This window comes from Glycine max, chromosome 4, assembly GCF_000004515.6.
Source record: "Glycine max cultivar Williams 82 chromosome 4, Glycine_max_v4.0, whole genome shotgun sequence".
NCBI classification, from domain to species: Eukaryota; Viridiplantae; Streptophyta; class Magnoliopsida; order Fabales; family Fabaceae; genus Glycine; species Glycine max.
In genome coordinates this window covers 11,616,645-11,641,205 of record NC_016091.4, presented here as the reverse complement: position 1 = coordinate 11,641,205, position 24,561 = coordinate 11,616,645, and the positions used below count along the sequence as shown (strand labels likewise).

At 33.2% G+C, this 24,561-nt stretch overlaps 1 protein-coding gene and 1 long non-coding RNA gene across 2 annotated transcripts; both read right to left on the bottom strand.

Moving 5' to 3' along the window:
• Positions 1-97: 97 nt before the first annotated feature.
• Positions 98-7,589, bottom strand: LOC121174827 (uncharacterized). Its single transcript, XR_005891248.1, has 3 exons — positions 1,742-7,589; positions 1,519-1,656; positions 98-1,431 (listed from the first exon to the last, which is right to left on the bottom strand). It is a non-coding gene; the product is annotated as an uncharacterized lncRNA (long non-coding RNA).
• Positions 7,590-10,371: 2,782 nt separating this feature from the next.
• Positions 10,372-18,165, bottom strand: LOC100789866 (KH domain-containing protein At5g56140). Its single transcript, XM_003522780.4, has 7 exons — positions 17,902-18,165; positions 16,795-16,880; positions 12,729-12,874; positions 11,847-11,966; positions 11,647-11,763; positions 11,119-11,262; positions 10,372-11,030 (listed from the first exon to the last, which is right to left on the bottom strand). Exons 1-7 carry the CDS (start codon positions 18,012-18,014, stop codon positions 10,881-10,883), a joined length of 876 nt encoding a protein of 291 aa, XP_003522828.1. The 5' UTR covers positions 18,015-18,165; the 3' UTR covers positions 10,372-10,880.
• Positions 18,166-24,561: the final 6,396 nt, after the last annotated feature.

Here is a 24,561-nt window from a genome sequence, read left to right as displayed (position 1 = left end):
AATTTCTCTTTCAGGTCTCAAAATTTTATATTACTGCAACAAGAACATTAAGCTTCAGAACACCGTCCTGCCCCCCCCCCCCCTCCCAAAAAAAAAAGTAAAAGAAAATAGCTACAAGTGTGATGATGCCAATCCTCTAAACTAAATTCTTATATTGAAATGTTTCCAGCACCACAGTAACAATGCTAGTTCTATTTAGTTTAATTCTCAAACTTCATATATCTCTAAAATCACACACACAACAAAAAGTGATGCAACCTGCTTACCAGAGCAGAGTTAAAGAATCCGCCAGACTGCTTATTTGGGGAACCAAACTCCACCTTATTGTCCAGCATCCTCTCATAGGATGCTCTGTCTTGACTACTTGGAGATGACTGATGGCCTTATTAGTTGCTGGAAATTTCATACAAATATTAATTATGTCTCCTAGGAGGATGGTGCAGGTGAGTAACTGTGATCACTTGAGTCTCTTCTCCATGAATTCTGAACTTGGGCTGCAAACTGCAAATTCCAGAGAATATGTTCCACAGAAGGCCTTTCAGTTGGGTCACCAGAGAGACACCTTACACATATCTCCATCATGGTCATTAAGGATTTGTTTGACGAATGTCACTAGCATCAGAAGAGTAACTAAAACTTGTCCCTGTAGGTTGGTCAACAAATAAAATATTTGATGCCTGAAAATGAAGGAACAAAAAAACTTCCTTTTTCGTTTCTCAAGCACAAGCACCAATGCCAAAAGCCAAAACCTCCTGTCCCTTCTCTATCTTTCTCTTTGCTTCAAACAACAAAGAAGTAGTGTGCATGTTACCAAGTCCTACCCTTTCCAGCTTTAAGCTATTTATATCATTTAAATAATTAAGACCAAAACAAAGAAACTAGCAGTATACTTGTATTAAATGAAAAAAAATGAAATTAAATAACAGATGTAAAAGTTGAAGAGATAAGAAACCAGATATAAGGGATGACTAAGTACCATCATAGTATTTTGAAAGAATATTAAGGAATACCAACAAATGAATATGAAAAAAAATGAACATGAAAAATCAGATAGTTATAATAACATGATCAAATTTGGAAGGTAGTTATATGAGGAATACCAATAAAATTAGCCATCAGGAATTTTGTATTGAGACAAAAATTTAACTCTATAAGGAATAACATCAACAAAATTTATATTTATAAGGAATTAAGATTTTAAAAGTATGACAATTTAAATAAGCATGCATTTGTTTTGCTAAGAGAGGTTCTAGTTCTGTATGGATATTTGCCAAAAAAAAAAATCAACATAGTCTCAGGGCAACAACAATAAATGCAAGCAGGGGTTCCTGTTAACAGTTATAAAATTAGGTATTGCCTTGGATACATGAAGCTAGTTTGATCTCCACCACGAAGATATTCCTGGAGCATTTGGGGATGATACTCCAAAATCTGTTTGATTGAAATATTTAAATAATTCTTACCACAGGAATGACAATAAATTGAAGAAGGAATGACATAAATGTACTATGATCATACCTCTCCATAAATCAACTCTCTTACATCATCTTTGGTCAATTTCCGTCTCTCAAATTCAAACTCAAGTTTTGAAATGGGTTGAGTGGATGGTTCACAGTTCATGTTCGCCAAGCCAGTGAAGTAAGGATTAGATAATGTCTGATATCACAAACATGACAGAAATAATGAAATATACTCTTAGGTAATTATCAATGAAATTATATATAGGTGATAGGAGATCAACCTCTTTAGCTGATGGACGGTCTTTAGGATCATTAGGTAACTTTCCTTCTCCAACATAAGTATAACATTCAAGAGTTGCGAAATACTCCAACTGTATGCTTTGAACATTGTCATTGTTTCCACATATGAAAACTCCTCAGAAACACTAATAAATTGAATTCTTTTTTCGATGAATAAAGAAACGCAATGACATCGATTCAGAATAATGACTTTCACAAAAACTTTGGTAAAAGCATGCGAGAACACGCAAATTGAAATCCGTGTACCTTGAAAATCGAGAGGAGGCGCTCTTGCTCATCGATTTCCTTGAAATGTCGGTGCTAGCGATCCCAATCCCAATCCTCGTCGCCACCGTCAACGCGGACGCGATCGTTAGTGGCGGCGTTCCCGAGGGACTTTCAATAGGAATCGACTCGATTGGCGACCTCAGAGAACTGGTGCAGCACGGAGTACCAGCCGCTGTGTTTGGCGCCGACACTGCGGTCGTCGGAGGAGGCAGATGCAAGGCAGCGGCAGGGGGATTGCAATGGGAACAGGAGGAGCGAGGGCGTCCGTTGCACGGGGAACGGAACGACAAGCTTCTGTGTCGGGAAGGTGAGCGTTGGTGCAGAAATGGAAGAAGAAGCCATGAGAGAGAGAATGAAAGAATGGATATGCGTGTTGTTGAAGAAGAAGGAGATTGGGAACATACTGTGTGTGTTGTGAATGTGAAGTGAAGGGGATGGAACATTAGGCTGGGAAAATTTGAGGGATGGATCTTCTTAGTGCCTCAATAGATTTTTTATTTTTTCTAGCTACGAGGGGATAAGGATGAAATGAAATTTATTTTTTTTTACTTTTACCTACACTATGAAAAACAATTATAGGTATAAGTATTTGTTTTGACTTTTATCTACACTAATTTATGTGTGTAGGCAAAAGTCTCCGTAGGTATATGTCATTTTTCTTGTAGTGCTCTTTTTCCTCTTTCTTTCGTATTATTCTTGGCATTCTATTTAAGAAAGAAATCCATCCTTTATGCTTGTAAGTTATCAATAACTTTGTAGCCTGCTCCCAATGCCAGAAAATGTATGCCAAAGAAAAAAAGCAAAAGACAATATAGTCTAGCATATTATCATTTGCTCACCGTGTTATGAATTTTATATGTTCTATCCCAATTTTCCTTTGATCTCACATACAGGTGAGCTATGAAGCAAATGGTTGGGTTGCACATCATGTTTCTGACATATGGGGTAAAACATCACCAGGTCAAGGTCAGGCTATATGGCCAATGGGTGGAGCTTGGCTTTGTACCCATTTATGGGAGCATTATACGTATACATTGGACAAGGTAAGTTCTGGTTTTTCAGTAAATTATCAAACTCTTGATTTAAAAGTATTGACTAAATCTGATCTTGTGAAAAGATCTGGTTATGGAGATTCAACAATTTTAGATTTACTAACTTATATGCTTCTATTTTCATGGTATAACTCTATGTTGGACCTGAAATATTGAAAGATGTTATTCATGTTCATGTTGTAATAGGGTTCTATATAACTAGTTGATCTATTTTTGGTTTTTATGTTTTATGTACACAATAAGATTTGAAAAATTGATACTAACCCAAAGAATGCCTTGTTCAGCCATGATGATTAATAATTGCAGGGAGCAACATGTTGTATAAGTATTATAAGGTTCAAATGGACATTGAAACCACAACTAGAAAATGTCATTATAGATTTGGTGCTTCATTTGAGGATGTAACTTATTTACCGTCATTGTTATCAATGAACCTTTGAGGTTCTAAATATAGACTATTTGTTAGATATGTCTACCGAGGGATATAAAAATCTGATATTTTATCATGGCACGTTTATCTATATTTTCATCTGACAATAATTACTAAGTAATGGTTGAATTTTCTTTTATAATAGGATTTTCTTAAAAATAAAGCATATCCTTTGTTGGAAGGATGTACATCATTTTTGTTGGATTGGTTTGATTGAGGGTTGTGGTGGATTATTGGAAACTAACCCATCAACTTCACCGGAGCACATGTTCACTGTGCTAGATAGAAAAACTGCTAGTGTGAGCTACTCATCAACCATGGACATTTCAATCATAAAAGAAGTTTTCTCTATGATCATTTTTGCTATTGAGGTGAAAAATGATCTTAATGCTCGAACAAATACTAGTTTCATATTATCGTAATTTTATCTCGGTCACTAAATTTCTCAAAAATAGGTTTTGGGAAGGCATAATCATACTATTAGTGCTGAAAATTTCTAGCATTTTATATGCCAAGTTTTCATATTCTCACTCATAGATCAAAAGTTTATAATCCTATTTCAAATAGAATGTTTTATTGTTAAATTGAGTAATGTAGTTTAACCTAACTATGAATTAAAATTGCTTCCTAGTAAATATAATTTCTCCAATTTCATGTTGCTCTGTATTACACTCAACAGAATGCATCACCATTATTCATTTCACATAAAGCTGAAATTAAATACCATATGGATAAAAATGCAGCACATTTTCTAACAATCAGTTATAGACGAACCTGGCTAGGGAACAGTACGACCTCTAGGTAGGTGAATAAGCCACCAATAAAACCAATTGAATGTTTCCCAAGAGCTATGGTACAAATACAAGGAAATAGATCAAAATGCGAATTGTCTGAACATTCAACAAGGCCCACTAATTGTGCATTCAGACCCCAACAATTTGTTTTCCATACAACCCCATAAAACCAACAAAGTTAAACGTGAAAGTGTGAACCTGAAAACAAACCTAGCCTTCAAAGTGATCGATTTGACACGACGATAGCAGCACACTACGTTCCATGGCCGGTGAGTGATGGAGGACGTCAGTTGAGTGAGAATAAAACACGTAAGGTCACTTACTTCAGGCACGAGGGTCATCTGTGAGTGACTTTAGCCACCAGCCTCATTTAATTGACAGCGCATACGACGATGGTGTGTCAAAAAAATGTCATGGAATTCTCATTTCAACAACGGTCCTATTAGAAACCGTCCTTGTATGATGCACTGGAAGACTGGTTTTGCTACACCGTCGTTGTTGATGCACATCATAATTACAAAAATGTCACCGCATAATCTTCTAAGACGGTTTCAAAGGACCGATGTAGAATGTGCGTCGTAAAAACATCTTTTTCTAGTAGTGGAAGGTGCAACTATTGCTTCGTAAGAGGAGATCATATAAATCTATCACAAGGTGGTTGTGCCAAAACGTTGTCGTTTGACACAAGGAAGTTGTCTCTGTTGTCTCTTCTTCTCGCACCGGGTTTTGATTGCGATAGAGAAGATGAGTATGACGGTTTGACATTTGTACTGCTACACCTCCATATAGTTTTGGGTTGTTTCATTTAGGGCTTCATACGGTCTAGAGAAGAGAATGGCATCCAGAGAATGCCTTCCAAACTTATTCTTCAAGTGACACCCATCAAGTCCTATTATGGGTCTGCAAGCATGCTTAAAGGCCAATTTAATGGCTTCTAGACACATATAAAAGCTCCCAAACCTAGGAAGCAACAACCCTGGTGATATTTCTGAAATAAGTTTGTAGTTGTTCCCTGCACATACATCCTTCAGCTCTTCACCATAAGCTTCTAGGTAATAGTACTATCTGATAGCATCCCCATCCACTATTGCTTTAGCAATCATCCTGGCTTTCCAAGCAACAACCGAAGTTATATCAATACCATATTTCAACCTCACAGCATCCATTATCTATGTCAATTTGACATCATCGTTGTACTTTAACTTCTCTACAATAATTTTTTACACTCATTTAGAGTTAGCATTCTTGCTAAAAACCTTTCCATAGTGATGTTTTGGTCTACAGGTCTTTATCTTGTATGTGTGACTCCTCCAAACCTTGTTGCAAAAAATCTCATACCCACATTTCTCTTTGCATTGACTTTGTCATTTGGTCGAAACACAACCTCTCTCCCATTCATTATAGAATGGTCAATAATTGCTTCTTTGAATTCCTGTAGGCTGCAAAAATCCATACCAATCTTGAACTCAAAATCTCTACTCAACTCCTCTTTCCTGTATCTGACAAACTTATGTAAGTCTTCTTTGTCGGATTTAGAACCAACACTATAAAGCTCTTCAACTTCATATCCCTAACTCAATTTACCATTTCCTTCTTCAACATTCCGATGACAACAACCACTAATTCCAACACGATAAGCTTGTTTGCATTTTTTTTCTTTGAAATGAGGTTAACTAAATGTTCATCCTTACTATCAAAACCATCATTAACCCCAGTTGCTCTCTCCTCTTCACTATCTTCAAAAACAACACCTTCATTATCATTCTCAGACCCACTTTCAGAACCACCTTCATTAAACTCAGTATCACTAGAATCAGACTTACTAACAACAACTTCAACCCTAACAACTTCATTCCCAACACCTTCATCCTCATCATCAAGTGCTACAACATCATCCTTACTAACAACAATCCCTCCATCATTGATTTTCTCAACATAAACTAAGACTTCAGTGTTGTTACTCAATGAAAAATTTATCAACTCAAAAGCATCACTATCAAGGGCAAACTTTTTAAGACAAACATCATGAACCCTTGTCCACCATAGCTTAAAGTCACTTGTGCAGTAGGCATCGTCCTTCAGAATGCCAACCAATTCGAAGAAGGACCGCTTGACGCTTATCCTTATTTATGTCAATCAACAACGTTTTGTCTCCACTAGCATACTTCAAAATGGGGTTACAAATGAAATTACCCCTATGATTAACCTTCACAGAAAAAGGCATCTTTGCCAAACCATAAAAAAAAATTAACCCCCCCCCCTCCAAAAAAAAAATATTATTCTAATCAATAACACAACCACCATGTGCACCTCACCACATATTGACAAAAAAATGAACAAAAAGACAGAATAATCAATACAAATGCAATAAACAATACTTAATGATGTACATTTCTTGACCACGTTCTTCACTTTTGGGACCATAAGCTTTAACACCAAAATCATCCTCCAATCACACCAAACCCTAATCCCAAAAATGCGTGAACCACAACAATGAAGACGAAGACCAAATGTCACACCTACACTTCGTCAAAACAAACCCTCCACAATAGCAACAATAGACCAAATCGTTAACCATAATCGCCTTTTATGGAGAACATTAACGGAAACCTAGCAAGCACTAGAGAAACACATTTGTCTTATGAAGCAATGTCGCTACGCCCTTTCTATATGACATACATGACGTCATTTTTTTAACCTACATAATATTATTCAAATGATGTTGTTTTCTTTGTTTTTTAAAAAAATATTAATTCTACATGTAAAACCATTAACACAAAAGGTTACACGTGTAATCTTACGTGTCCAGTTAACGATCATGTAGGCATATAACGATTTTGGACTAATGGTAGAGACTAACACAAAAATTTTCAAATATTAGGGACTAGATCCGAAGGAAAAAATTATTAGAAATCAAATATAAAAAACAAATATTTATTAGGGAGCAAAAACATATCTTAGCCATATATATTTGAAGAGATATTTATATTATAATAATGTAGTGCGGTTACATTATTGATGGTAGCAAAATTAAACAATCTATCACGTTCCAATAGATTATTTGTTATAAAATTGACTATATTAATCAACTGTGTTATAGTGTCTAATCATCTTCTTAAGAAAGCGACTCACTATCCATAACTCTCATCAGTGTATTCTCTAACTAATCATAGTACGATAACAACAATTTTCACTAAGTAATATGATACCAAAAGGTTATCTCCACTAGGTGCAAATATGAATCTCACTAAACAACCTTTTTTAACCATAAAAATGTAAAACTAAATTATAGAATACAAATTTTATCCAAACATTAACGTAAAATTAAATAATTATTTGATAGAATAATAATTGACCATTTAAAGTTAGAAATACAACAATTTTCCATTATTAAAAACAACTGAAAAACTAAAAAATTATAAAAAGATTCTATTTTTATTCGGGGAGTGGTTGACAACCAAGTAACCATTTTATGTGAACAAGTCAACTACAGAATACCAGTTTCAACATATGAGCGTATTCTGACGCACATATAGATACAATTCTTCTTTTCTTCTTTATAAATTGTGCGTTTCAAGTTGAATTTCAAAACACCCAAATCAGACGAGAAGGCAACCAAAAGTTAGCGAGTTACTCTTTATAATTTGCTGTTTTTTTTTTAAAGTTTCTAGGGGGTGTTGTTAGGTACATCCAACACTATAGCTAGTTATTAGCATAACACTGTAACTAATTGAGTTAATGGGTCAATTACATTATAAAATAAATAATATTGTTATATATAATACTAAAATTTCTAATATATATTTAATGCGCATGTAAATTTAAATAATAAATTTTATGATAATTAATTTTGATATAACTCATACGAATTATTTAATCCGTATATTTTTTATAAATAAAAAATATTTACTATTACAAAATTTAATATATATTAAATTTTGTAATAGTAAAAAAAAATTTAATGCGTAAATGAGTAATTTAACATATTAATAATTAAAAAAATAAAAATTTAAGAAATTAAAAAAAAACAAAAAATCAATACGGATAAAGTTCATCCGTATGATTTATATGGATCATCCGTATAAACCATACGGATGAACTTCATTAGTATGCTTTATACATATAAGCTTCATACTTACGAATCAACTTTATTCGTATAATTCATACGGATCAACTTCATTCATATAATTCATACGGATCAAGTTGATCCGTATGTGAAAAATCTATTTACGGATCACCACTCAGCCAGAAATTAAAAGGAACAACAAGCCAGGGACATTTTGGGCATTAATAAAAAATGTTGGGTGCACCTAGCAACACCCTTTTAGGGGTGGCCACAAGTGAGATTGGTTAGCGATTAGAAAATACTCTGATTTAAACCAATCAAACTTTTTCTTCCTACACCTAGCATTTGTTCTTGTAAACCTAGCATTTAGGGTGAAAAACAAAAAATACCCTTACGTATAACCTATTCGGATTATCAATCCGTAAAGTCATTATGAATTCGCAGTCCATAAGGCCATGGACCTCCGCGACAAGGTTGCAGCGATGATGAAGGAGGAGAGAAGGGACCTCGTGCGACGATGAAGAAGGTGGCGGTGACCTCAGTAACCTCACGCGCTTTGGCGCGACGATGCCACTGGGCAAGACCAGAGGGAAGCGTGATGGCCATGAAGGAGGTGGGGGTGCTGCGGCACAACGAAGGTTGGAGTGAAGGGAGGTGACGATGGCAAGGAGGTGGCAGGGCTACGGTGCGACCGAGGTAGTGTAGCGGAGTTGGTGAGGAGGAGGTGGGAAAGGTAATGGCCTTATAGATTCACCGTTACGAATTGCGAATCCATATATTTTTAAAAAGGATAATTTTGGAAAAATGAAAAATTATTGGATGTACAAGAAAAATGTTGAATGCGCAAAGTAATTCCCAACCAATCAATGTTAGTCCGATTGGATTTATGGATTCGATATTATAGATTGTAAATCCGTATATTTTTAAAAAGGATAATTTTGAAAAAATGAAAAATTATTGGATGTACAAGAAAAATGTTGAATGGACAAAGTAATTCCCAATCAATCAATGTTAGTCCGATTGGATTGGTTACATTTTTTTTTTTGGAAAAAAAGAAAAGATAACCCAAACCAAACCAACTTATCACATTTGTGAACAAAACTAATACATAATATTAATAGTGAAAATTATAAAATTGCACATAGAATTATAAAATTACAGAACATAAGAGATTAATTTTTTTCTAAAATAATGACTTTAGATTGATTCGAAATCCACCTGCTCAAATCCAATATTTGAACCAAGGTAGAGTTTGTAATTTTAAAATTTGAACTAAACCGACTTAATCAACCCTGATTTTTTTTTCTTTGGTTTGATTTGGATTGACCGGGTCATTAGATCATGTTAGACCTGTTACCATCCTTAAGAGTTTTATTGTTTAATTCTAAGAACGTTGTGAATTGATTCAACAATTAAGTAATTACTTCTACTTTGTTTTGTAAATATTTTCATGGTGAAATTGTGGAACAAAAGAGCCTTGACCAAATAACCCCTGAAATGAATTGATATAGATTTGAAGGATGTATTTACATATCCTCCTACATTTTGTAATGCTGTGGTGTGCTCTATGCCCTATTTTGTTGAGCAATAATATTTCATATCTGCTGAAAACATAGTATAGTTTTCTTACCTGATAAATTTTTAAAAGCTTGAAAGATTTTAATTGATTTGAACATTTTTAGGTTCAGTTATGAATGACTTGTTCCACTGTATTAGAGTAGAAGAGTAATTATTAACATCTTTCAATGGATGTAGGAACTAGTTGACGCCATGTTTCTGGGAAGAATCAAATTCTGAGTTACCAGGTACCAAATGTGCTTCACTCGAACCAAACCGGATCAAGTCGTAGTCTCTTAATTTGGATATCGTTTTGTCCCTAGACCCGACCAGCGATTATAGCCTTAATTGTTCTATTAAATTAGAAGTACTAATCAATGACAAATACTTTTAATGCAGACAAGATCTTCACAATGAAATACTACTAGCAATTGTATAAAAACTATTTGACCCCAGAAAAGGTATTTCACGAATTTATAATCTAAATTAGATACTACAAAATGTCACCCATAGACGCATTGAAGTAGATATTTATCTGCCTCACAATCTGGGTACAAACCATTAACATTACCTTCCTCGCAGAAAATACCAAAAACATATCAAAACTGTTATTGCAAGCTTAAATATAACCCCATATTTTTTTTTATCAGCAAATATAACCCCATATAATAGTAGTATAGACAGATTTGGTGAATATCTAACCAAACCTTAACCAACACTATAAAAGCAAATTCACCAAACTCAATTGGACCTTTACTACGTGCTACCATCTTTAAACCTCCCCCAAACTCAATATAAACACACTGCACATAGAACAAGTTAGAACTGGCACTATGATGCCAGTGCCCCGATCGCAGATCAGGGCATTCGTTGACAGCATTACCTGTGGCACGGTAAGTGATGATGTAGAAAATTAACACAAGCTCCAAAATCCCTCTCACCCTTTAGGATAATTTACCCCCTGGTCTTGGCCCTCTTCATACCAAGGCTGTTGTGGAAGGGTGAAACAGAACCAGACATGGGAGAACCCTCCTCACGAAGAGTGCCATTCAGCATTGCTAGCTCCCGAAGTTGCTGCTTCTTGTAGAAATCCTGAGATTCATCCTAAAAGATAAAACTTTAAACAATTAGAACAAAGTCCCTATGAAGTTGAGTACCACTACCAATCTCAATTGAATTCACAAGAACATACCACCGGTTTGAGCAAATCTTCAAGTATTTCACGTGCCTGCATCAGGCGAGCATCTACTATTTCAACTGGTAATTCTGCCTCAACTAGAATGTGGAGAGGTTCATTCAGATGCTCATACCCAGGTTTTCCTCTCATCATTTCCTCCTACAAATATTGATATCTACGATTAAAACTGTTCACCAGAACTACCTAACAGTCCAACTGAAATCTACAGCACATTACGCAATGTGGACATAATATACACGGCAAGCATTTAACACATGTACATTAAGATAGTACAGGGTGCTATAACAATTATTAAAATTGTTGGGATCAATGGAACGGGATAATAACCTGAAGAAAGTCATATCTCCGGATAAAATAAATAGTAATATATTAACCAGATGTTGGAGTAAACACAATGATTTGATATTATATGACAAATGATAAAAATATCTTCTGAATGGATTTCAAATTTTCATCATAGTGCAGTAATTTATCTGGGTACAAATGATCATGTCAGACTTTGTACAAATAATTTATTCTTACCCTAGCTGGATCCTTAATGCTACCTCGGCCCCTGATCAAGACACGACACTCAGTACTTGCTTCTACACGCTTTAGAGAGTTTCCTCTAGGGCCTAGGAGGCGACCAACAAAGTTAAACTGCAATAAACTAAAGTCAATAGTAGATCTTTCTATAAAGAAAAATTTAATATATATTGGAGCAGAGATAAAATCCTCCATACATTAGGATATGCGTCCACAGGAATATCTACTCTGACCGTCTTTTTAACAATAATACCAGATGAGCTACCTTGTGGACTCAGCCAGTTTTGTGTTGATGAGGACTGTAACAAGCTGGGTCTCTGCATGTTTTAATTCCAATGTCAATTACAAAAAGAGATATGGTGGTCTATTTACTGGCATGCAGATGAGATTACTTCTGTATCAGAGGCCACCAAGAGATCACCAAAAGGGACTACATTACTGCTCAAAATTCAAAATGAGTTGAAAACATAAAGTGAAAAATAAACACGTGCAAAGAGTATCAACAGCCATGATGTACATAATGACAAATGTTCAAATGGCTCCTGAGTATGATAATCAAGGAGGACCAGAGTGTCAGAAAATGGTGTTAAATGAACTTAGAAATTATAGCTGAACTCGAACTATTAAGGCATTAGGATCATTTACAATCCATTTTGGCAACTTAGTAATAATTCATTAAACCTCATAAAACTTACAGTTCAACTTTCCTTTAAATGGCTAATGTTAGCATTCTACCATAATTCATGCTAATATACTCAAATCTATCTAGCTGCAACTATTCATCACATCTGTGATTTGGCAGAAAATTGTAAAGGCAGTCAAGTATTGACAGCTGATTTATCTTGATAGAAAAGATGAGATCCACTAGCAGGATTAGAGAAACAGAAGTTAAGCTATAGATTAATTGTCAGAGCCTGATGTTAGTTTTGCACTACCTGTCACAAACAATTAGAACTACAACCACTAGAACAAATGTCATGAGTTAGCATGAGTTGTAAAATTGAGTCAGAAATACTTCTAAAATACAGAATTAGATGGAAATGAATTAATGAAGTTATGTTAATGGTTAGTATCCATACTTCTGATTGAAATCGTGATGCCCATCCGTTCACATCGGCACCTCCATTTGAAAATATTCCTCCAGTAGCCAGGGGGCTAGCGTGTTCAAGCCCACTTTGACCTAAAACTGATGCATTCCCCATCAGCGTGGTTACACGCAAAATTTCTGCTCCAAAAATGTCAATTTTCAAGAATAAGATGTACCGGTCAGCATTTGTTAACATGTTAGCAGTCACTACATAATCGATGCAACACGGATGTTTGCTGAGTCAGTAAAAACTAATGCTATCCTTATGAGATATGTTCTAGCTTTTTATGGTAGTACTCTATATGGTAAGGGGGGGAATATGCAGTCAATTGTCATCTAATATTTATAAAAAAATATTATACACTTGAAAAAAGAAAACCTTTAAACCCAAATGTAAACCATTGAAACAGGTATTTCACAAGGTATAAATCAAATTTTAAAAAAATGAATGGTATATAAGAATTTGTTTTGATATAGAAACATTTCAAGAGTTTAAACAATTATCTAGTAAGCACATAGTATTAGAACAACATAAAGCAGCAATCACATACCAGCTGGAAATTTTTCTTTTGCTGCTTTTTCAGAAGGAAAATGATTATTAATAACAAATCAGATCCCATAACCTATACAGATAAACTAAAACTCTACCAAAACCAAAATAATTGAACCCTCTATATCCCATTCATATAAGCAAAAGAGCAACAGCATCTAATTTTATCAATTCCTTAACAAATAATACACCAACTCAAGAAACACGCCTTTCACACTCAATTGTTAAGTATTTAAAAAAAAAAATGTGTCAACTAACAACGTATATGATAATCTCTAGGTTTCCTCTCCACATTTTAAAAACTCCCAACAGATAATATTTTCTCAAATCCTTCTCATTTATCCAAACATACTCATAATAATAGAAAAGGGATCCTTTGTTATAAGGTGAAAGCGAAGGCTCGTCATGATGCTTAATAGCCTCAATTCCTGCACCTATTGAAATCACTCAAGAAGACTTTGCCCAACTGTTTGCTTTGAATTTAGGGTATGTCATAAACTAAGGATCCAACTAAAATGTGCATGGATTATAACACCCTACTAGACTTTCAATCAAGATCAAGAACACAACACAGATTTCCTGTCACTAGTTTTGCTTAAAATCAATTCATAAGTCATGTGACTAACATAAAACTAAACCTAGTGAGATGAATGGTAAGGATACAAGGTGTGCAGTGTGCTACAGGCATCTTAAAAGACCATTAGCAGCAAATAAGCAGTCTTTCCATCAATTAAACCAAAAAACTAGATTGGAAGCTTTAAAGAGTTCACAACCTAGAGTTCCCAGTTTGAATGTTATTCCACTTAAAATATTTACCCTTTCCAACTAAGTACATTCTGTTACAGCTGGTATCACTGTTTCCACTGTCATGTGAAGGCAACTACAAGTTAACATGTTCATCTCTAACAGCTAAAAAATCTTCTGTGGCAATTCTAGGAACAACACCTTACAGTGTCCCCACCCTCAACTGACAATGGATCAAGTAGAGAAGGATAGGCAGGAAAAAATCAGAAATGTTTTGGAAGAAAGGAGGATCAAGGAGATAACTCCTTCACCAGAGTGGCACCTTTCACAACCTATGACTAGGCTTAGTACAATAAGACAAATCCCTTGTACAATATATCCCCCTAACTATTAAGTGTCCCCACCCTCAACCATCAAACCCTTTCTTAGCTCTGCCTGACTGACTGTCTGGTCAGTTGACTTTTGACTAACTACTAATTATTTTCTCTCCTGTTTCTTCTCTAATGCACCTTCCAGATCCTCTCTTCAATTTCATTGCACTGGGGCCTAATATCATCCAAATCCATCCACCAAACCAAAAGAATTGGGCAATCCCCAATTAAAACATTAAAAAACAAAAATCGGTGATAATCGTTAAAACTCAAATAACAATGGACCTCAAAAGTATTAAACCTGTCACTCATTTTCATCAAATCCTTGCATTTATTCTTTCATATCATTGCTTCCTATGCATAATACATTCTTAATCTTATATCCTTCCAAACTTATCCAAAATATGTCAACAAATGCAAAAATTAATAAATGAATAAATATACACACATGTACATAGAAGTGCATAAAACTCTTCACAGTTCGTAATTTTCTAGTATAACATGAAAATATGTACATTTATCCTTTTCTATTACCTTTGCACTTTTGTAATATTGTGTAACACACTGTACATTTACAGATTTTCATATATAAATCAGCACAGGTTAGTACAAGTCCACTACTATGCTCCATCCAAGTGAAAATTGTGGGCTTTCACACAATTTGTTCGCATATAGTCTTCAGCTCTCAGAATAACTATAACATTCGAGAGAAAGACTAATCAACTGATCATAAACACTTGATTGGCTTCCCAAATTGTGTCTAAATCATATGGTAAAACTGGGCAAACAATTGATATACTTTTGACATTATCTTTCATCAAGAAAAGCCAAGCTACTCAGGTACAGCCGTCAATGAAAGAAACTGACCATTTATTACTAGAAATGCTAGAAATAGTGGCTGGGCACCAAAACATCAGGCTGAATAAGATCAAAAGGGGCATAACTTTTATCAGAATTGGAAAGGAAAATGGCATGATGGTGCTTTTAACAAATTGACAAACATCAAAATGAAAGGACACAACAACTCATTGGACAATAAAGACCAAAACATTGATATCAAATAGCGAAAAAGGAAGGAATCCAATATGCTTATGCCAAAGCCAAACTAGGGCACCAGAAGTATTTGCAGTCATTGTCATGCTCCCTCTGTTTCTTTCTAGTTTTACATCAGTTCATTGGTTTCAATCTCTCTCATCAATAGGGAAAGTGGAATAGGATAAGCACAAACCCGAATGGTGGCTGGAAACATGGTACACGGAGCTCAAACACCAGCAGGGAAAGTGGCATGTGAGGGCACATGTGGAAGTCTCCAATAACAGGGCTTCAGGGGATTGCCAGTCTAGAGGTTCTGCAGTAGTATGTATGAGGACAGGTTCTGGAGATCATGTGGCAGAAGGGACAGGACAAACAATGAAGGGGAGCAAATGGAGAAAGGAAGTTGTGTAGAAGGCCAGGGTTGGCACACTACAAGAGCTGGGTTCTCAAAAGTCAAATCTAATCAGCAATGAAGTTCAAGGCAGCAGAAATAGAGACCCACAAATCAGAAGCTCTAATTCCATGTTGGCAGGGAAATTTCTTCATATTATTGGATAGTTCGAAACTATACATGGGCAGTACATTATATACCCTAACCAGTATCACTAGTTCCCTAATATAAGCCAAAAATTATGGCAACTATCAATGTTACCCGATTTACAATAATTATGGTATGCTACACCAGCTTGTAATTACTGATAAACCTAGGAGATTAAATTCACTTATAAATAGAATACACACACACACACACAATATAGTATGAATCTACCAAAACATATTTCATATCTTTTTATATAATCACACAATTCACATTGAAAACAACTTGTTGCATACTTGACTATATTGGGTGTTATGCAAAACACATTATTTTTTATGCATCCTTGCATGCAACAAAAGTCCAATAACAACATTAATCCTCATAGTCCATTAAGGCAGATAATCAATAATTATTAGTTTAAAAGTAATTATAAAGTTCTATGAAATTTACATACAGTTCTATAACATTTAAAATGGAAAGAATTGAATTTAATTATTGGTACAATCATGTATCAATTTCTCTTAAAGCAAAGGTGTGGAACCCAATAATCTACCTTGGATTGAACATAAACAATTTAATCATGATATAAATATGAACATCAGCAAAACGTGATATATATTTGAGTTCTGACTTATGCCAAAGTAAACAGACAACTGATTAAGTAGCTTCACAATTTGATAGATGCTTTGATATCCTAGACAACTAGGGACTAGAAGGAAAGCAAACTGATTTTAAGATACAGATAACTAAAGCACAGAGGGAGATGCAGAGGGGGAACTTGAAGCTTATTTTCACCGCTAGTTTGAGAAATAAATCTAACCTTGGTTAAACAATCGAAAGCAGTGAGGAAGCACAGCCATGAAGGGACTAAGCTTGTTACGTTCTCCCAACAACTCAGCTAGATATCTGAAAATCAATGCAAGAAACCACACAATGAGAGTAGGACATTGTAGGCATTACTAATCACAAAAGAAAATATAGAATATAATAAAATTATCAAGGATGAAGGATCCATGTTGATTTTTTCCATGAATTAAAAAGATCATGAATAGAAAGTACAACAAAGACAAGAATGGTGGTGCTTCCACACAAAATTACCAACGACAACAACAAACAACAACAAAGCCTTGTCCCACTAGGTGAGGTTGGCTACATAAATCACACAACACCGTTCAGCTCACTTAAAAAAATCAAAGTAAAGAAAAATGCTTCTAGAATGGCAAGTAGTGAAAACTTATTTTCGACAGAAAAATCAATTTTTTGTAAAGTCATGGACGGCAAGAAAAATGCTAAATGAAGTCATCAACAGCAAGATCAACTTATTTGCGGCAGAGATCACGCTGCATAAAAACAATCAACAACCAAATGAACCCAAACAAAACAACAATCTACACAAATCAAACAAAACTCAATCCATTCATCCATCCTTAGATTCAATTCACAAGCATGGCATCAATCAAGTCCATCATCCACCAAAACCCCTCCACCACATCTCCCATTTACATCAAACCCAGTACCATCATAAGATCTGTTCTCCGATCAAGTCAAGTGAAGCGGCAGATCAGCCACAAAAACCAAACCAACTATCCAAGCAATCAAGCAAGAAATCCAACCATACAACAAAAATCAATCATTGAAGTGAGAACACATTGAGAACCCCTTTGACTATTCCAAAACAAACACAAATACCCTATCCCCCTTCCCACCCCGAAAAAAACAAAAACTCATTTCAAGTCCAAAGCAGTGAATCAGTAGACAAACAACAGCAGAATCCACAAAAAGGGATCAATCAAAGCAAGTTCCAAAAAAAAGAATCTTTCAACTAGAATTCGAGAAATATAACACAATAAGTAACAATTAAAGTGAAGATCCAACACACACACACACACACACACACACACACACATATATATATATATAGATATACTTGTCCGGGTCGGAGAGGGGAGTGGAGCGAAGACCGGAGAGGTGCGGCGACGGAGGCGCGGACGGAGACGGCGGAAAAGCCATGTACCTGCCGGCGCCGGAAGTTGACATCATGTCTCTCTCTATCTGCCACCACTGATCGAGTCTGGTTGGTGTGTGTGAAAGAGAGAGAAAAAAAGGGTTTTTAGAGACAGAGAGAGAAGGGAAGTAAGAAGAGAGTAAGAACAGAGGCAGCAGCAGTAGTAGTAATGTAAAGAAGTAAGAGAGAGAGAGTGATGAAGAGGTGTGGGTCCCACCCCAGGTAGACGTGCTGTCCCTCTAATCCAACCAGCCACACTTCGTCGGTGGAATTATTACTGCATTGCAGCAACACATTACACGTTATTAGACTGTTCGTGTTGCGATTTGGTTTCGTTTTTGTATGAAAAGGAAATTTATGAGTTTGAGTGTTAGATATACTAGTACCAATTATGTTAAATATTATTTAAAAACAAAATTTTGTCACGTGAAATAATTATTTAATTAAATAAAATTGTATTTTGTAAAAGATACATTAACTAACAACATTTATATCAAATTATTATTGATGATATTTTTTTAATATGATTATGTAGTCTTATACCAAAAAATCACACTTTATTATTAATTTTATAATAATTATCTTAAAAAAATTATTTTATTGTGATTTTTTTATAGATTAATGTATTCTTTTTACATGAATTATATATAAAAATTAAACTGTTTGTACCCCTCAAATTAGGTGGATTGAAATGATAATGTGATGAAAAAGAAAATGGATAAAAAGAATAAAGTAAAATGAAATGAAAAGAAAAAGGTAGAGGTAAATGTATACAGCAATTATAATTTTTCTTATTATTAACTTTTGTGCATGGCAAAGTTGCCAACCTCACACACTGCACCCATCATTCAACAGCTACCCCCCTTACCGGTACAATTTAATACTCTGTTCTAAATTCAGAAGTTTCGTGACCTGAGATACGAAGCTATTTAGAGCACGTTTGGATTGGCAGTGTAACCACCCTCAATTTGGTCAAACGTGATTTGATTATATAAAAATATATTTGAATGTTATTTTCAATTTTACATTCAATACTACAATTCATGGTAACTTTGATCAAATGTGATTTGATTATATAAAAATATATTTGGATGTTATTTTCAATTTTACATTCAATGCTCCAATTCACGGTAACTTTGAAATAGTCAAGAAGAACTTTTAATTCAACTTAAATTGATTTAAGAATATATAAAATATTATTATGTACATGTTTCTTCACAGTATCTTTATACTTTCTATACTTTTTGTGATAGACTATAGTCGAGTAGTTGGATACATATTTTTTCTTTTTTCTTGTTTGTATTTATTATATTCTCTTAGAACTTCATTTATTTTGGTAGTTAAAAATTTATTATTACATTTACTTGTTTTCTCGATTAAAGAAAAATTATTATCATCTTCACTTCATATGATCTCCATTGAAAGAGTAGTACGAATATTATGTTGGAATCTTATGGTGTGTTGTACTGGACTCTCTTAGCTCAAAGTTCAGATAATAATATAAAAAAATTACTTTCTTAAAAAATGATAAGAGTAGTAGTTCAAAGGTCACTTTATATATCTATTTAATTTTAATATATATATATATATATATATATATTAAAAAAACAGCTAATTATAATAGCAAATAAGTATTCAAAGACATAAAAGCTTATTTTAGTAATTTTATGCTCAAAATCAATTATGACTCAAAGTATCCAAATAATTTTATAATATATGTTATTCAAACAAAAATTACTTTATTTCAAAATCAATTATATAAAATCATGTTGATCTAAAATCAATTCTATGAACGAGCATCCAAACACACATTTAATTGCCTTCTTATTTTGGTTTTATTTAGAATAATCATGGTTCATGAATGTAATTAACTTAATTTAATTTAGCATTTGTTACCACTGTTATCTTTAATCCATGCCTATTGATATTTATAATTAGTAATTAATAAATAAGTATTTAATAGGAGTAAAATATTGTTAAATTTGATCTAAAATATTATTATTTAGCATAATTATCTACTCATATTCAATATCTTCTTATCTTGAGTCAAAGATCATGAGTATTTCTCAACCCACCGAATTAGAGATTAATCACATTCATTATGTGTTACTATCATTAGTCCAATGAAATTTTATACATAGAGAAAATCGAACACGAATTATCTCGCTAAATAAATTGTTCTCCACATATAAACATAGCGAAGGTCTTACACTATTGTGTTAATCCTATAAGTTTGTAATCAATTATTATTATTATTATACTCACTACTAAATAAGGATATAAGTGAAGAATAATTAATTATCAATTTTTTGGAGGAAGATAATTAATAATATTCATTATTAATAATTAATAATACTTTACATTTGTAAAACATTAATAGTTTTTTCTAAAAAAAAAAAAGAGTAATCAAACAACAATAAATATACAATGGAGAAATTGCCTTTTTTGCATGCAATGAATTCATGTTTAAAGAAATCCAAAAACTTACTTTAAGTTTTTTTTATCACAAAGAATTAAAGATGACATCAAGAATTTACAACAATGGTGTATTCTCCTCAACTAACTGAGTTTAAAGTTATGACCACTACAAAAATGAAATAAAAGCATCATGGATGCATTTTTTCTAAATTTAATTTAAATTTAAATACATTTACAATCTCAATACTTTTTATAATGTTATTTAATTTATATATATATATATATATATATATATATATATATATATATATATATTAGCTTAGTATCTAGTGTCTTGCAATGTATTAAATTCACATTTTATAATTTATAGGAGTAATTTTTTATATTATTTTAAATTTTTAATATATTATTAACTATTTAGTTTAAATTTCAAAAACATATGTTGGTAGATATGTCAATAAATACACCAGCAAAAAAAGATATGTCGACAAATATTTAAATATATTTTTATATACATACATGTTCTAAAAAATTATCATTATTGGGGGTATTGTCCTAGGTAGGATCCTCTTTACTTTGGTGAAGTCTTGCATGGTTCCTTTTGACTTTCTTTTAGAAAAAGTTGATTTACTTCATTTTTTTTCTTTTTTTGGTAACTATGTTATTGGTATAAAATATCTAGTGACTTTGTTAATTACTAATTGTCACTTGGGTAAAAGTGATATTGACTTAAGTCGTGAAGTTAAGATATCCCTTATAATAGTTGTCCCTAAGTTGGTGTCACTTATATATAAGTGGCGTCGACTTAAGTGGTAGAATTGATTGTCCGCTTGTATTCTTGCAATAATAATTACTAAAAATGTCATTTGGCAATTATCATTTTCGAAATGACTCCCCTTTAATAATAATGGCCTTGTGTTATTAACGACTTTCTCGAAACGCAATCATTATTTCAAATTTCAATTTTTTAGTGCTTACTCTTATGTTGGCATGTGTATTGGAACGTGGCGGTAGGTACTCCCTTTGCTTAATCATTAATTTTTTTAAAAAAATTGTTCTAGTATGTCAAAAAGTCTCACATTACTTAGAAGTCGAGGTCAAGGAGAGTTTATAAACAACATCCCCCCTTAGCCCATTGAGGCACCTTTTAAGGATAAAATCATGATGGGAGATTGAGTACCAAAGCGGGCAATACCTCAGATGATGTGATCCTAACGATGCCTAAGGATTTAAGATCAGAACAATGACACCCATCGAGGCTCCTTTTAAGGACAAAATCATGATGGGCCATTAAACACCAAAGTAGACAATACCTCAGATGGGATGACCTTAACGATACTTAAGGATTTGAGTTCAGAACATTGGTGCCCACCATGGGGCCTATGGCCACCACTCTTGCCCCTTAGCCTCGGCTAGAAGGCTTGTTTTGGTATGCAAAAAATGTCCTACTTCACATAAGATTTGAGGGCTATGAGAGTTTATAAACAACCTCCTCTCTTAACCTACTGAGGTGCATTTTAAGGACAAAATCATGACAAACCCAAAGCAAACAATACCTTAAATGAGGTGACTCTAACAATACTTGAGGATTTGAGGTCAGAACAAAAATTAATAAGCGTCTCTTCCTATTCACTTTCCTTTTTCACCAATTTTGGTTTTTTCTTGTGTGTGATGAGCATTTGCAAAATAAATTTCACATTCTAGCATTTCTTCGGTCTTCGATGGTATTGACTCTCTAAATACTACCTTTTTTTACTTCATTGTTTGAGCTTCAATACTCCCTATTGTATACTAGTAAGGATTTTGAATTTTTTAAATTTTTTTGTTCAAACTTTCTATTTATCATTCTCTTTTTTGAGAAAAAATCCCAATTATATATATAGATATTTTCTTGAAAGTCCAATGAGTGGTGGTGGTTTTGATCACAAAAGGGGTAATAGACATGAGAACCGTCACCAAGATAGTCACAATAGTTGTGTTGTTGTGAATGACAACCTAGGTGGTAGAAGGGTGTCATTAGGATGAGACGTTTCAATTCCAGAGGATATTAAAATATCCCCGTGTGATATGACAAAGATAAATGCCCTTGTACACCCCAAAATGACTATGTTGAGACGATTCATGGGAAATTAGTAAAAAAAAAAAAAAAAAACTTGTGAGACAATGCTATTTCCATTTGAAAGCTCTAGGTCAACCTAAACCTTTTGATGATGTAGTAGAATATGCCTAAAACTAAACTTTAAATTTTATAAAAACTAAAAACATATTTAACCACACACAAAATTCAAATACACTACTGCGACCTATCATCCAATTATTCATTGGAGGAACAACGACATATTGTACCCAAAATTCCAAAACTATGGGCAACCAAATCAAAACCCATTTTCACAATTGAAAATTATTAGAAATGTGTTTGACAAAACATTTAAGCTAATCTCTAGATTTTTTTATTATCTAAAAGGTTTGTTTGACTATTTGGTAAAAAAAAAATTTAATAGCTTCTAGTATTTTTGAAGATGCTACTTGAAATAATATTTTTTAAAATTCTAGCTTTTTATATCCATCCCTTTTTGTCCTTAAATATTTATTAGATTTCTTTTTTAATCTTTTCTATTTAAGGTAACACTTATTATATTTATTCTCTTTTTATCCTTAAACATTACATAAATATATCCATGAATGTAATTTTATATTTTTTAATTACTGTAACAACTAATTTTATCAAACATAACCTTTTATATTCACAAGTGCTATGCGAATTAAGGATATTAAATACATTAAAAGTTGCCCGAGTAATTAAGTTGTATTTTCTATATTGCCCTTTGGCTGATGTTTAAGTGGATTGATTCTCCTAAATACATAAGGTGAAAATGTGATATTAGCAACATTTGAGTAATTAAGTCAAATTTAAGATATTTAGTTAAGATAAAATAACCTAATATAAGTTGATCAACATGTTTTATGGTATTTAAAAATTACCTTCAGTTGATCATGCATTCACGGTACAAATTACAATATACCCACAAATCAAAATCATTTATAGAATTAAATATTCCATTTTTTCCAGTTCACCAATTAAATTCGACAACTAAAAAAACACAAGAAAATAATGTGAGTAGACAACTGTTAGAAACCAAAAAAGGTCGCATAATCTATCTATATTTATATAAATCTATTCTAACTTAGACACATACCGTTCAAATGTGAAAAAGGTTGCCAGCTTCAGTGACAATGACAATCGTGTAATTTTATTATAACCCGTGATTATTTTGTCTTTTTAACAACTTTTTAGATATTGTGTGGAGACTTTTTCTAGTTATTTATATAATGTGATTACGGAATTTTAGAATTTATTTTCCGTTAATTAATAGAAAAACATGAACAGATTCAGCTCATCAGAGTTGCCAAACTCATTTACAAAATAAGTATTTAGTTTTGGACAATTGCTTCCTGCATTCTAATCCAGAATGTAAAAATTCAGGATTATATTTTGGAAAAGCTAATCCATAATGTAAAATTACATTCTGGATTAGGCTTTCTGGAAGGTTAAAAAGGTACAAGAAGCAAATACGGAGGTGCAGGAAGCAGTTATCTTAGTTTTGAAGCAATGAGTGATTGAGTGTTGGCTGGAGGGCCCAATCATGGCCCATTCCCTCCTAAAACACCAAACTAACCCAAAGTAAGCAAAACCGGCTAGAGAGAAAATAACGAAATATAGCATAATCAGGAACTCTAATTGAATTTCGACCATAAAAGAAAAAAAAAAAACTCTAACTTAATTGATAAGCCAACTACGGTCCGGTCTAAATAAACTACTAGTTGATAAAAGAATTTCTCATTTAACTTTTCAAAAGATAATTTTAACTTATATATAAACCAATTTTAATTTATAAAAGAAACTAAATTTATTTCACTTTTTTATTTTCTTCTCTTACAAATACTTCATGGAAAAATTTATCCAAACAAAATGTAAAACGTAATCAATTTTTAACAATATTTTCAAGGTTGTCCAGTCACTCTGCAAAGTCCAATATATGTGACTCGTTAAAACAACTTTATTTAACAACTCAATAACACATTGTTTCATTTAAACAAAGTATTTTTTTGCTTTCTCTGATAAATATAAAAAATATCACTATTTTTATTTAAAAATTTAGTATA